The sequence below is a fragment of the Bidens hawaiensis genome, unplaced genomic scaffold (genome assembly GCF_021521415.1).
Source record: "Bidens hawaiensis isolate Kalapana, Puna unplaced genomic scaffold, B.hawaiensis_p1.1 tig00036649_1, whole genome shotgun sequence".
In the NCBI taxonomy this organism is placed as follows: Eukaryota; Viridiplantae; Streptophyta; class Magnoliopsida; order Asterales; family Asteraceae; genus Bidens; species Bidens hawaiensis.
In genome coordinates, this window is record NW_027496389.1 from 95701 (window position 1) to 109406 (window position 13706).

The window sequence follows — 13706 nt, forward strand, 5'->3', positions numbered from 1 at the left end:
ACTAATAAATAAAATTAATGATGATGATGTGTCATGATCACATTCAATCTTAACTTTAATTTCCCTCCTATTTTCTAATCTTCACTCTCCTTAATCCATTTCATCCATGGGTTTAATTAATATGACCCATTAGTTGTAACTCATATGATAAAAAAAGTAATTAATGTAATTTCAATCACAATAATTTTTACTAACCCATTACATCTAATTTTACTATTAGATATAGAAAGTTTGAACATAATTTAATATATATATACATATATATATATATATATATGGGAGGATTATCCTAAAAACAAATAGTTTCCTAGGAAGACTATGAATAAATTCTAGCCATTAATTAGATCATGTTAATCAATGGTTGAGATTTAAAATTTCCAATAACCGACATAGTTTTCTAGAATTACTCTTTAATCATTATAACCGACATAGTTTCCTAGGATTGTACTTTCACCATCATTTGTAGTACCAAGTGTCAAAAATATGTTGGTTCTTAGCATTCCTAGGAAACTCCTTATTTTTATTTGAATCATTTTATATATATATATATATATAAAACAAGTTTAAAATCATACAATGAATTATTAAATTAGTTAAATAATGATTTATGAACTATTATCCTATAATAATTAGTGACATATGTTTATAATATATATCTTCAAATTTAGGAATAAATACAATATTTATAATCTTATAATTTGTAAAATACTATTTAACTTATATTCGTGTAGATCATGTAAAACATATTTAATATGTTTAGGTACCAATAATTGATTTTATATCATCTTAAAACATTATTTCAATCTTAAGAAAATATAAAATTTATATATGTAACATTTGAAGTGTGTGTGATTATATTAAAATTAATCTATAAATTTAAAAGAAAGCCCCTAAATTACATACGATTAAATACCTAAATTTCGACAATTTGATAAATCCCGTGTAATACACGGGTTCAAAAGCTAGGTTTTAATAAATGACTAAACTTAAAAAGTTAAAAATTAAAATGGGGTGACGTGATTTAAAAATAATAGAAAAATGTGTCTTATTTTCCAAGAAATGATGAAAGCCAATCGAACGGTTGAGAATATAGAAAACACAAAGAGCAGGTAATAAAAAAATTAGGGCTTTTCTTTTTCCCCAATTCATCCACCCCCCTATAAATTCATACATTCATTCAATTTCAATTTTCAGCCTCAAGCTACAAGAAGAAATCAATCAGTCATGGTGAAAGGTCCTGGTCTTTACTCCGACATTGGCAAAAAAATCAGAGGTAATTTATTAACTAATTCATTAAATAACTAACTTCATACATGTTCGTGCATGCATTCATTCAACTTTGTTGGATCTACATTTGTTATATTTATCTTGTTGTGATTAATAATAATAATAATAATGTAGATCTTCTGAACCGGGGTTACCAGGGCGATCATAAGTTCACCATCACCACCTATTCACCCACTGGAGTTGTAAGTTGTTATTTATTACTAGCTTTTTAATCAATAGGCTCCATAAGTTTATGTCTCAGTTTTAAATAAATGCTTAGAATATATATCTATCTATATGATGAAGGCATTGCTGTTTCATTGTGGTTCAGTTTTCTTTTTATCTACTAGTGGTGAACTTTGAATATTAGTTGCACTAGATTAACATTTATTGTTTCCGTATCATCGTGCAGGCAATCACATCATCTGGAACAAAGAAAGGCGATTTGTTTCTTGCAGATGTCAACACTCAGTTGAAAAGGAACAATGTTACTGCTGATATCAAAGTTGACACTAGCTCTAATGTATGACACCTTCTACTTCTTTTTCTGCATATTATTATCATTGTATCTATATATTTGTAGTTAAAATGTTTAATTTTGTCTTGGTTTTCGACATCCTAACATTTAAAAGTTAACCTTTAGTTACATTTGAATTTATGAAGTTGAATATGGTTTGTGAAACTTTAACTAAACATAAATGTAGCTCTCGACAACCATTGTGGTTGATGAACCGGCGCCTGGGCTGAAGGCACTCCTTAGCTTTAAGGTTCCCGATCAAAGGTCCGGGAAGGTATGTGAAAACTAAGCTGTTTTTTTATTAATATAATGAATCCTAATACATTGTATATAAAAAGATGTATGATATTTTATTATTCTGGTAGTTGGAACTTCAATACTTGCATGACTATGCTGGAATCTCCACAAGTATTGGGTTGACCGCAAACCCTGTGGTCAACTTCTCTGGTGTGTTGGGGACCACCAGTGCTGCTATCGGAACCGATGTTTCCTTTGACACCAAAACCAGGGACTTCACTAAATACAATGCTGGGATTAGTTTCTCCAATGCTGACCTCATTGCTGCTTTGACTTTGTAAGTGGTTGACTTTTTAAATCTAAAAGTTCACTTTTATACTGTAGATAATGAATCTAGTTACGTTTCTGCAGGAACGATAAGGGTGAAACTTTGAATGCGTCATACTACCATACCATGAAGCTGTTGACCAGCACATCAGTGGGTGCGGAAGTCAACCACAACTTCTCAACCAATGTAAACACAATCACGGTTGGGACTCAACATGCTTTGGACCCGTTGACCACGGTCAAAGCCCGTGTCAATAACTTTGGGAAGGCGAATGCTCTGATCCAGCATGAGTGGAGGCCCAAATCTCTTTTCACCATTTCAGGAGAGGTTGACACCAAGGCGGTTGACAAGAGTGCGAAGTTTGGGCTTGCCTTGGTTCTTAAGCCATGATGGTTATCGGGACTTAGGAAATAAAAGTAATTCTGACATATCTTTCTTTCTTTGGTTTGCTATGATGTTTTTCATTTGGTGCATTTTTATAATTAGAATTCATAGGTTTTTAGACAGATTTGAGTTTGAGCAAGTGAACACTAAAATTTTGTTGGCCAGTTTTGATTTCTTGATTGATCTGATACACTTCGTTGAGCAAATTGTGTATGTATTTGGCTGTAAACAAACACCATCAAGGTTATGTCTGTGTTTGTTTGTCTAACCCTAACTGAACAAATAAATGAAAAGGAACCACTTTTTTTAGCTCATGTTCAGAGGTGCAAAAAAAACCCGCTTCCGGACCTGACCCTACCCGCGGGTAGGGACCGGGCTTTGGGTTTTTCCTCGGAACCGTTCCTGGAATTGGAACCGACCCAGACCCTCTAAAACCGGTTCCACCAAATACCCGGTGACCATACCCGGTTCCCTTTCCTGAAAAAACCCGGTTTGCGTACTTCTACTCATGTTCATATCTTAAATAAAAAAAACTGTGGTGTATAGCTGTTGGTTTCTGAAAGGATATGGCAAACAGAAACAATTTTTCAAAGTAAATAAAACTTTCATGGTTTATATATATAACAAGCTTTTTATTTAAAACATATAAACAAGCCTCTCATTACAAAATTTCCTAATGTATTCTTTTAAAGATTCCGGTTTATAAATGTAATGGGGATTGAATAAGTATTGATCAGGTCTAGCTAAAGGATCCAGTTTGGGTCATGGGTTTGAAAGTGTTCGGTTCAGAATGGGTTTAGCAAAATTAGTTATTGTCAATATGAAATTTTTAAGTAGAATTAGTTTTCGTTCAGCCTAAAACGGGTTCTAAGCCAAATAAACGAGGGTCTGTCCGAGCTGTTTAAAATAAGTGTTAACTTGTTAAGGGGGCATAGAAATTCAGTATCTGAACACTTGGCACTAGTTTTTTCTTAACATTGATATTTTTCTTCTAAAAAGTTGACTAGTTAAAAAATCATCTCTTCTTATTTTTCTATTTATTATATGTTTCTAAAATCATTAAAGATTATGTAACAATATACTAAACAGTAAACAGCTAATAATATATTCAGATTGTAATAAATGAAAAAAGAAATGTTCTACATTAATATATTTGCCTTCACTAAAAGAATGCTGCATGATACCAACGGATATATTAACATGGGATATGAACCTAGGACCGAGTCTGCAAAACATCATTCTCAAAGCCCATTTGATTTTGGACCACATAAAACCCCATTGTGTTTAGTTTTACATTTGATACATAAACATATCTTGTAACGGAGACAGTTGATAGTCGTTGAAATAACGAGTTTGAGCAGTAAACGAGTCGTCCGTAAAAGGATCCAAGTAACCAAACTGAAACCCGTCTTTTCTTACTTCACTCTCGACTTCTCGTTCGTGTTCTAAGCTTGAATCCGTGTGAAAGGTCCCGACTGACTCAGATGTTTCAAAATTAAATGTATCATTCCTAATCGGATAGGGTATTGACGACGGAGGGTGTAGCGTCGATGATTTATCCATGGGAGAATATGATGTGATATTGGGCTTTGTATCGATTTCTATATCTGAAAACGAAGCATCTTTTACATCCGAGCTCACGTGTTTCTCCAAAACACCTTTTTTGTTGTACAGTCGACATAATACCCAATCATCTAACTGCACAAATACAATCATAAAAATAATTAATCACAATTCAATAATAATATTTAAAACATAAATAGCTAACTAGCCGAGCCGAGCCAAGCCAGCATTATAAAAACAATAGAAACGGGCTAGCATTATAAAAACAATAGAAACATACCCTAAGAGTATTGCTCCGTTTGCCCGCTGATCTATCCACATTAGCAAGACGATACTCGTGCATTATCCAATTCGTCTTCACGCCTTTTGGCGCTTTACCCGCGTAGAACACCAACGCCTTCTTTATCGCTAAAGTTTTCGATTTCCCGATCGGTTTATCCGCTCCGGTAGCCTTCCAATAACCCGTTCCCGCAGCTCTGTTAGGCCGAGACCCGTTCGGATACTTCCTGTCCCGTGGCGAAAAGAAGTACCACTCCTTTTCTCCATACAAAGCCATATCTATTCAAATCAAAATAGAAACAAAATCAATTAAGATCAAAATTTAAATTCATCTTAAATTGAATAAAATATCTTCAATCAATTGACTTAAAAGCATGGTTATACACATCGTGCCCAGGCGTCGATTAATTGCTAGTCCTACCCACCGACTAGTCACTGATTAGTCACTATTTGGTTAAATCGGTCAAAATTGAAAAATTATAAATGAAATATGGTATATATGTATATAAATTCCTGTTAACCCCAATTAACCCCTAGCGGCTAGCGAGTTCTACAACACTGCATAATTAAAAGTAAATAAATAGAATTTGAAATTACCAGGAAGCTGCCACGGATCGAATTTATACAAATCGATGTCTTTGATAATCGGAACGGAGATCGACTGAGACGCGCATTTCGGGCAAAGATAATGCATCACCAATTCTTCATCCGTAGGGTGAAATCTGAACCCCGGTGGCAAATTCAGACTGTTTTCGGACATCTGCAGTCGGTTCGATGAGATTAAGGCTTAAGCTATTAATACTAAGTTTTAAGGTTTTGAATATTCGACAGTAGTGTGGATGAAGAGGTAAGAGTCGTATTTATACAAGTAAAGGTGGCACGTGGGGGATTGAATCTGGATGAACAAGTGAGTTTCTAGGAAAGAGGATATGCTTGGAGAACAAGGTTTGGTCGACGCTGCCTTTGGTACGAGCGAATGGGAGGTTGACACGTGTGAGAGGTTGACCCCACGTGCATTGTGTCATTGAGTTCGTCATTTGGTTTGGAGTTTGTTGCTTTGTGGAGTGGGTGTTGCTTTGACTCATGTCACCTTCAATTAGCGACTGGATTTGCGGCTCATTTTAATTCGTGTGAACGTGAAATTAGATAGTGGTCATGACTAATTGACTAGTATAAATTATTAATTAATTAGTCTATTATGGACTCAGTGAATGGATATATACGGTCGATCTTAGACTTTGTGGGTCCAAAATCTATTTTTTTTTTTTGAAAATTGACTTTCATTAAAAACAAACACAACCAACGACTCTCACCAAGACGGAGAAAGACGCTGAAATCCAAAAACCAAAACCAACAATCACGTTACGTCAAATAAACACCAACTTTTCCAATCCACTACCCCTATCTTAGATCTATTTTTGTACCAAAGAAAACCCAAAGATTTTATATCCGCAACCATTTCTGCCACCTTAGTGTTCTTGCCCGAAAAAATCTTTTCATTCCTAGCCCGCCAAATCCTCCAACAAGTAATGATGACAATTCCATGAATAATCAATCTCTTATTCCCCGTCGCACCACAAACCTTATGCACTTCCACCAAATCATTGACATGAAAAACAAAAGATCTAGGGATGTTGCACCATGAACCAATCGCATTCCAAACGGCCATAGAAATGAAACACCCGGTTAACAAGTGCTCGAGCGATTCCTCATTACTCTCACATAAAGCGCAACTATGATCATCACAATGCAAATGACTTCTAGCTAAAGCCTGCTTGGTTGGAAGACTATCCAGAACGGCCCTCCACATAAAAATATTACATTTTTTCGGGACCCAATCGCTCCATTGGAAACTGGAACTCCCAGCATCCACAACGGACCGCACCATCCATCTTTTAATCGCCGAAACCTCGAATCTTTGCAGCTACCAACCGCCCAAGACCATGAATCTTCACGGTCAACCATCACCACCCCTTGAAGGAGATCTTCCAACTCCTGCTTCTCGATCACCTCCTGTTGGGAGCAAGGAGCTCTAAGCCAATCCCACACAATGCGACGAGAAGATCCAGTGACCACCAACCGATCTGCTAACAAGACATTTTTATGTTTTTCTACCGCATATAAGGACGGATACTTGTCCATAATCGGCGCCGAACCCAACCACAAATCCGTCCAAAACCGAACTTGGCGACCATTCCCAACTATGGCCCGGATCACTCTATTAAAACCCACACCATCAACCTTAAATTTGTTCCAAAACATAACACAATTCTTCCAAACCCCGGGAACTCCATTATTAACCGGAGCAAGCCCCCAACAGCGCGAGGACCCGTGAATAGACAACACTACTCTTCTCCACATCGCGTGATGATCATTTAGAAATCTCCCAAGCCATTTAGTAATCAGCGCTTGATTATTAACCTCTAAACGAGCGATACCTAAACCCCCTTCTTTTATAGGTTTGGTGACTACCTCCCAAGCCACCCATGACATCTTCCTCACTTCATCCGAACCACCCCATAAGAACCTTCTCATCAAAGCTTCTAAATCATTGGTAACCTTCTTGGGTGCCTTAAAAAGCGAAAAATAATAAGTGGGAAGACTATCCAGCACCGATTTAATAAGGGTTAACCGACCGGCAATAGATAACGAATTAACTTTCCATTTAGATAGCCTCTTCTTGAACTTGGACACAACCGGTTCCCAATTAACCACCCTATTCATGTTAGCGCCAACCATAATCCCTAGATAAGAAAACGGGATTCTACCCGGCTTACAACCCATGAAACCAGCTTGGATATCGATCTCACCATCTTCTACACCTACTCCAAATAACACTGATTTATGGAGATTAATCTTTAGCCCCGAACACAAGTAAAATATGCGAAGAATACGTTTCAAGTTATCAAAATTAAAAGAAGACCACTCTCCCATAATCATAGCATCATCCGCATAAAAAAGATGGGATAAAGTAGGACCTTCATTAGGAAGAGTAATACCATGAAACGCACCTATATCACAGGCTTGTTTCAACATACCTGAAAAAGCCTCCATCAGAATAATAAAAAGAAAAGGCGATAGCGGGTCACCTTGACGAATGCCTTTATGACATCCAAATTCAAATGTAGGAGATCCATTAACAAGAACAGACGATTTGCTCGCCAACAAGATACCACTAATCCAATCGCACCAGACCGAAGGAAAACCCATCTGAGAAAGAACCGACAACAAGAACTCCCAATTTACATTATTAAAGGCTTTATCGAAGTCAATCTTGAACATAAAAATTCTTCTCTCCCTCTTCTTAGCCCAAGCAATAACCTCATTAGCCACCAAAGGGCCATCAAGAATATATCTCCCGGATAAGAAAGCCGACTGATGCTCTGAGACAATCTTATTCATAACCGTTTTGAGTCGATTCACTAACACCTTCGACACAGTCTTTAAAATACAACCAATGAGACTTATCGGTCTAAAATCCCCCAAAGAAGACGGATTGTTTACCTTAGGAATTAAGGTGATAAAAGACGAACCAACCCCCGAGCAAAAACTTTTAACCTTATGAAAATGATCAAGAATATCCACAAAATCCTTCTCGAACAACTCCCAATAAAACCGAATGAACCTAAAATTAAAACCATTTGGCCCAGGAGCTTTGTCACCACCGCAATCAAAAACCGCCTTCTTGATCTCATGCACGGAAAAATCACTGATCAAAAAATCCGCCTCCACCGAAGACAAGACCGAAAACCCATATCCAATCAACCGAGGCCGATGTGTAATAGATTCTTTAAACTTACCAGCAAAGAATCGCAAAACTTCCTTTTTAATGAGAACCGGGTTTGTTTCCCACGCCCCATTCACTTCCAAACCCGGAAAATAATTTGAAGCTTTACGTTTATTAATAAAACCGTGAAAAAATCGAGAATTTTCGTCTCCATGAATCGCCCAGTTACACCGAGCCTTTTGCTTCAAATCCCGGTAATAATGATTATCCAACTCGCCTAGCCGTCTTTTAATTTCGCTTAAAGACCATGTCTCTTCTTCCAACAAGTCCCGGACCTCCAAGGTTTGGTCCAAGTCACGCAACTCTTGCTCCAATAAAACCCTCTCCTCCTTTTCTTTGGCTTTACAATCGATCGCCCATCTAGTGATAGCATCACGCAAAGCTTTAAATTTATACAACAATCTCGCGTCCGGAGAACCATGAAACGAGCCATCAACAAGCGTCTTCTTAACCAACGTCCCAAAATCCTCTCTACCAAGCCATGAATTGAAAAACCTAAACGGTTTGGGACCATAGTTCTTGGAAGAACCAATTTTCAAAACCAACGGACTATGATCCGGCTTATTCCTTTCGAGAGCAATATACTCCGCACACGGCCATTCCATAAAGAAATCCCAATTAACGAAGATTCTGTCAATACGGCTTAATTTATTTCCTGCGACAAAAGTAAAACGCCTCCCTTTCAAGGAGTACTCGTGAAGATTCGAATCATCAATGAAATCGTTAAACTCATTGGCCTCACCCACATTAAACAAAGAATTCCGCCTATCCTCAGCACACCGAACCGAGTTAAAATCTCCTGCCACAATCCACCTCCCATTACCCTCCTCGATCAAATCACGAATTTCCCCCCAAAGAGCTCGTTTAGTAACTAGATTTTGAGGAGAATAAACATTGAGAATATGATACGAGCTACTCTTTCCTTTCACAGTGCCCGAAACTAGAAGCCAATTATTATTCTTGACCACCCTTTCGATACGAAAGACTTGAGAATCCCAGATCGATAATAACCCACCCGACCTTCCAGACGAAGGAACCCAATCAAAAGAATACTCACCATAACCCCAAAACCGTCCCACATCCACAGAATCCAAGGAAACAAATTGCGACTCTTGTAAAACAATAAAACTAACCTCATGATGGACTCGAAGACCTCGAATCCAATCGGCTTTGCTAGAACTCCCTAACCCACGAATGTTCAGAGAAAAAACATTCATTGAACACCTTCTTGATAGCCTTCGGAAACAAGAACCTCTTTAACATTAGAAACAAAATCTTGCAAATTCTCAACACCTAACGCCTTACTCAACTCAATGGTCTTCTCCAACTCCACCTCAATCGGACCTTGGTGTTGCACCGGATCTATACCTCTACCAATCATCGAGGGCTCCGCAGTCTCTCCCTCGATGTCTCGAACCACCTCCGTATTAGTAGACATCCCTTTGTTAAGATCCGGTGTTAAGAACACTCCTTCAACACCTGTCTCGATACCCCTAGTAACATCCGAAGGCACGTGCATAATACCGATGAACCTATCAAGATCAAACAAATCTTTATCCTCCCTTGGTCTCTTCTTAGGACGCTCCCTAGAACCACTACCCCCACTCCGATTAGAAGATAAAGACTTCCGTCTGAACTTCTTATGTCCCTTGCCTTTCAACACAGAAACATTAGTACTATCAACGTTACCATTCTCGACCGCCTCCTCATTAGAATGATCATAAGAGTTCGAAAATTCACCGACCATCACGTTAGAATTATCGTTCACACAACCATCCAACCCATTAACAGCATGTTCCCTGACAGAAAACTCATTAGCTTGAGAACATTCGCCCTCTTCACGATGCACATTATGGAACTCATCCTGCACGATATTATCATCACACTTATCCTCCTCCGGTAAAACGGAACCATCATCCTCTTCATACTCTACTACACATTCCGGTATCCATTCCCCAACATCTTCATCCACCCACACTTTAAAAATTTTTCCCCTCCAATTAATGTCCACCCGATCCACAATCCGTTTGCACTCTTTACTCAACACACCGATGAGAGTATACGATAAGTTGTTCTCTTCACCTGATAAGGAAGCCGATTGAACCACCTTGCCAAATCTGCTTCCAATCAAATCGAATACCTCGTCTAACACCAACTGAGCCGGAACCCCATGAACTTGGAGCCAGGCGATCCGACCCTCCTCCACTCTAGTTCTATCGGACCAAGGTTCTAAAAACTCAAACCAGTCTGACCATTTGTCTTTGTCATTCAGGAAGGCATCCCTATCCCCACTAACGTAAAATACCAACACCACTGAAAGCCCTCCCAGATACTTAATCTCTAATGATCTCCAACCATGCTTCCGAACCAACTTTTTCAGAGAAGTTAACATGTGAAGATTCACCACCCTCCCCGTAAGAGCACATCCCTTCCAATGAGAAAACCGTTCCACCGAATCATCCACCTTAATCTCATCTACTTTGTTCCGATTTAACAAAGAATCAACAAAGGAACGCCCATTACCAACTGATGCATAGGGAACCCCATTCCTATCGGATCCTTCGGAACTAGGGTTTGTTTGACCACTAGGTTTTGCATGACTATAAACAGGAGCCGAAGCCGTCTTCCTCCTATTACCAGAATCGGGTCTATGTAGATTCTCACCATCCACAAACCGAGCAATCGCAATAAACAACTTATACGAACCGATCCATACGTCTGATAACTCATCTCCCAACCGTTTGACATCTTTCACCTCGGAAAACGATACGAAAGCAAACCTCTTGCCCCATTTATCCAGCTTCCTAGCTATATAGGAACCTTCGTAACGACCAAAGCTACCCATAACATCTTTTAAGTCTTGCGAAGAACACTTTGGGGGAAGATTTGAGACAAAAAACTTCGATAAAACCTTGTTATTACCTTGAGTCTGATGACCATTCCGTTTCCCTTTCCGATTACGTGGATGTTCCCATTCTTCTGAATCCATGCCGCCGTGGATCGTGGTCAAAGCAGCGGGGTGGAGAGGGAAGAGTGAAGGTGGAGGAGAGGGTTTTCCGGCGACTGTGGAGTGGTAGCGGCTGTGGAGAGGGGTTTCCGGCGACTGTGGATGGTTTTCCGGTTTTCCGGCTGGGTCGGTTGGCGGCGACTGTGAAGGTGTGGAGGCTGAGGTGTGGTGGAGGAGAGGGAAGAGTGAAGGTGGGAGATTAGGGTTTCCCGGTGAGATGTGGTGGTGGCTGAGGTGAGGTGGCGGAGAGCCGGTTTTCCGGTGAGGTGTGGTGGCTGAGGGAAGAGTGGCGGCGGTGTGGTGGAAGAGAGGGTTTTCCGGTGTGGTGGCAGAGGTGTGGTGGAAGAGAGGTGTGGTGGCTGAGGTGAGGTGGAAGGGAGGATTTTCCGGTGAGAGGGAAGAGTGGCGGCGGCCGGGAGGTAGGGTTCCGGGAGGAAGCGTCCGGGAGGTATATATTAAGTGAGGAAACTTAAAACCACCGTGTCTTTGTGAAAGATTGGTTAAATTAACATCTCAATACCCATGTGATAATGGCATAACAATGGCCAGTTCCGAGAATCCTCGGAACTATGTCAGCGCCAGCTACGAGAATTCTAGGAGCGTTTGGCCCTGAGACAAGTAATAAAAATGCGGGGCACGTGATATACATTTTTATCTTCTTTAGATTTGGTTTAATAGTTTAAACAATTATTGTCTTTTGTGAGACAATCTTTTAAAAAGTGAAAAGAAGAATAAAACTTACACAATAAATAAAAAAAACTTACGTATTGTTTTAATTTTCAAGATTTAAACTTGTGACATTTGCATTTTCTTACAATGTTTTTCCAACTAAATTAAGGAAACTTTGATGAACACTTATTGAATGTATATTCTAATGCTATGCGTAGTGGAGGGGCTACAAATTGGGTGAATTGCGGTGGCGCCCAATCAACAAATGGTAGGAATTTGTTTTTAGGGTGTAATGGTGTTGTAGCCCATCCAGTGCCACGTCACCATTTTTTATTATTTTCTTTGAATAATGAAATTAAATAAATAAAAACTCATTAAATTAAATAATTAAATAAAAATACATTAAAATTAAAAAAGAAACATTAAAAAATACATAACAAAAAAAAAACTAATATCCCATAATATTCGTGCATTTTTTAAGTCGTCACCGTTGCAATAATGCGACCTCTTCGTGTAACCTGTCTCTTACGAGTGATTCGTAGTCTTCTTTCATTTGTTTTAGTTGAAACGTCTGGTCCACCATTCCCTGATATTCAGTGGCTGCTTTCATGTCGCTTCCCATAACCACGACATGTGTTTCGAAACGATCGAGCACCTCGTTTAGACGTTCGGATTCTTCACTGGTCGCGGGGTTGAATCGTGACGACGGCGAACCCTCCCATTTTTTTGTATTATATTTTATTGTTCTGCCGTGGGCTCGAGCCAACTAAGGTACTTCGTTGTCTAAGTTAACCGCGTCGTGTTCGTCAACGAGGTTAAAGTTACGAGCATCGGAGGGTGTGTTAGGTGTGCTAGGATTTGTCGAGGACGACGTCCTCGACTTTTTTGAACGCCCGGATGATGAGCCGGCTCGTCGAGTGACCGGAACGGTGGGTGCCCCTTCCATTTTGTCACACCCCGACCAAAGGCGGCTGAACATGCCGGGGTGCAATTGATTGCCCAAAAACACAATACACCATTTAAAGTGACAATATATAAGCAACTCATTTTATTTCATAAAATCATAATAAGTCACACTACTTGTTCACACAATAACAATCACAACAAATAATATATTGTTCGTTTTACTAATATCCTAATAGTTTTGATAACGGTTTCTCCAAGTCCTCGAGTCAACTATAATCAAACCTGTAACATTGAATAAAATAAAGTTTATCAACATAAAGGTTGGTGAGCAATTTCATAGTTTTTGATCAATATGTATATAATAAGAAATGCCATAATCTTGTATACAAAACAATAAATAATAGCAACAATTTGGATAATATGAGATCGCTAACACATTAGCTACACATTGCTATAAGAGGATGCCAAATAGTCTAGGATTTATAGTTACCGTTAATAAGAATACATTAACGACGCCTTGCTATAAGGGTTGCCAAATAGACTAGGATTTATAGTTACCGTTAATAAGAATACATTAACGACACCTTGCTATAAAGGGATGCCAAATAGACTAGGATTTAATAGATCAACCAACCAAAAGCGGTAAACACATAAGCATATAAGCAATAAAGCTTGTGGTTTACGATTCAAGTATAAAACATTTAGATTGAATAAGTATGCAATATCACCCCTAAAACGAAAGATGGAAAACGGGGTATGAAAG

General features: G+C 38.9%; 2 protein-coding genes across 2 annotated transcripts; one reads left to right on the top strand and one right to left on the bottom strand.

Moving 5' to 3' along the window:
* The first annotated feature begins 1178 nt into the window (after positions 1 to 1178).
* LOC143588639 (mitochondrial outer membrane protein porin of 34 kDa-like) lies at positions 1179 to 3028 on the top strand. The gene is made up of 6 exons (XM_077069595.1): positions 1179 to 1273; positions 1402 to 1469; positions 1679 to 1789; positions 1971 to 2057; positions 2149 to 2357; positions 2432 to 3028. Exons 1-6 carry the CDS (start codon positions 1225 to 1227, stop codon positions 2736 to 2738), a joined length of 831 nt encoding a protein of 276 aa, XP_076925710.1. The 5' UTR covers positions 1179 to 1224; the 3' UTR covers positions 2739 to 3028.
* A 786-nt stretch (positions 3029 to 3814) lies between these two features.
* Positions 3815 to 5382, bottom strand: LOC143588638 (NAC transcription factor 32-like). The gene is made up of 3 exons (XM_077069594.1): positions 5172 to 5382; positions 4576 to 4853; positions 3815 to 4430 (listed from the first exon to the last, which is right to left on the bottom strand). Exons 1-3 carry the CDS (start codon positions 5332 to 5334, stop codon positions 4023 to 4025), a joined length of 849 nt encoding a protein of 282 aa, XP_076925709.1. The 5' UTR covers positions 5335 to 5382; the 3' UTR covers positions 3815 to 4022.
* Between the last annotated feature and the right edge of the window lie 8324 nt (positions 5383 to 13706).

Coding starts and splice junctions, on each gene's coding strand:
- LOC143588638 (XM_077069594.1), bottom strand. CDS start 5,334: ATGTCCGAAAACAGTCTGAATTTGCCACCGGGGTTCAGATTTCACCCT. Junction 4,854..5,171: donor CGATCCGTGGCAGCTTCCTG/GTAATTTCAAAT, acceptor TGATTTGAATAG/ATATGGCTTTGTATGGAGAA. Junction 4,431..4,575: donor AACGGAGCAATACTCTTAGG/GTATGTTTCTAT, acceptor GTATTTGTGCAG/TTAGATGATTGGGTATTATG.
- LOC143588639 (XM_077069595.1), top strand. CDS start 1,225: ATGGTGAAAGGTCCTGGTCTTTACTCCGACATTGGCAAAAAAATCAGA. Junction 1,274..1,401: donor CATTGGCAAAAAAATCAGAG/GTAATTTATTAA, acceptor ATAATAATGTAG/ATCTTCTGAACCGGGGTTAC. Junction 1,790..1,970: donor AAGTTGACACTAGCTCTAAT/GTATGACACCTT, acceptor ACATAAATGTAG/CTCTCGACAACCATTGTGGT.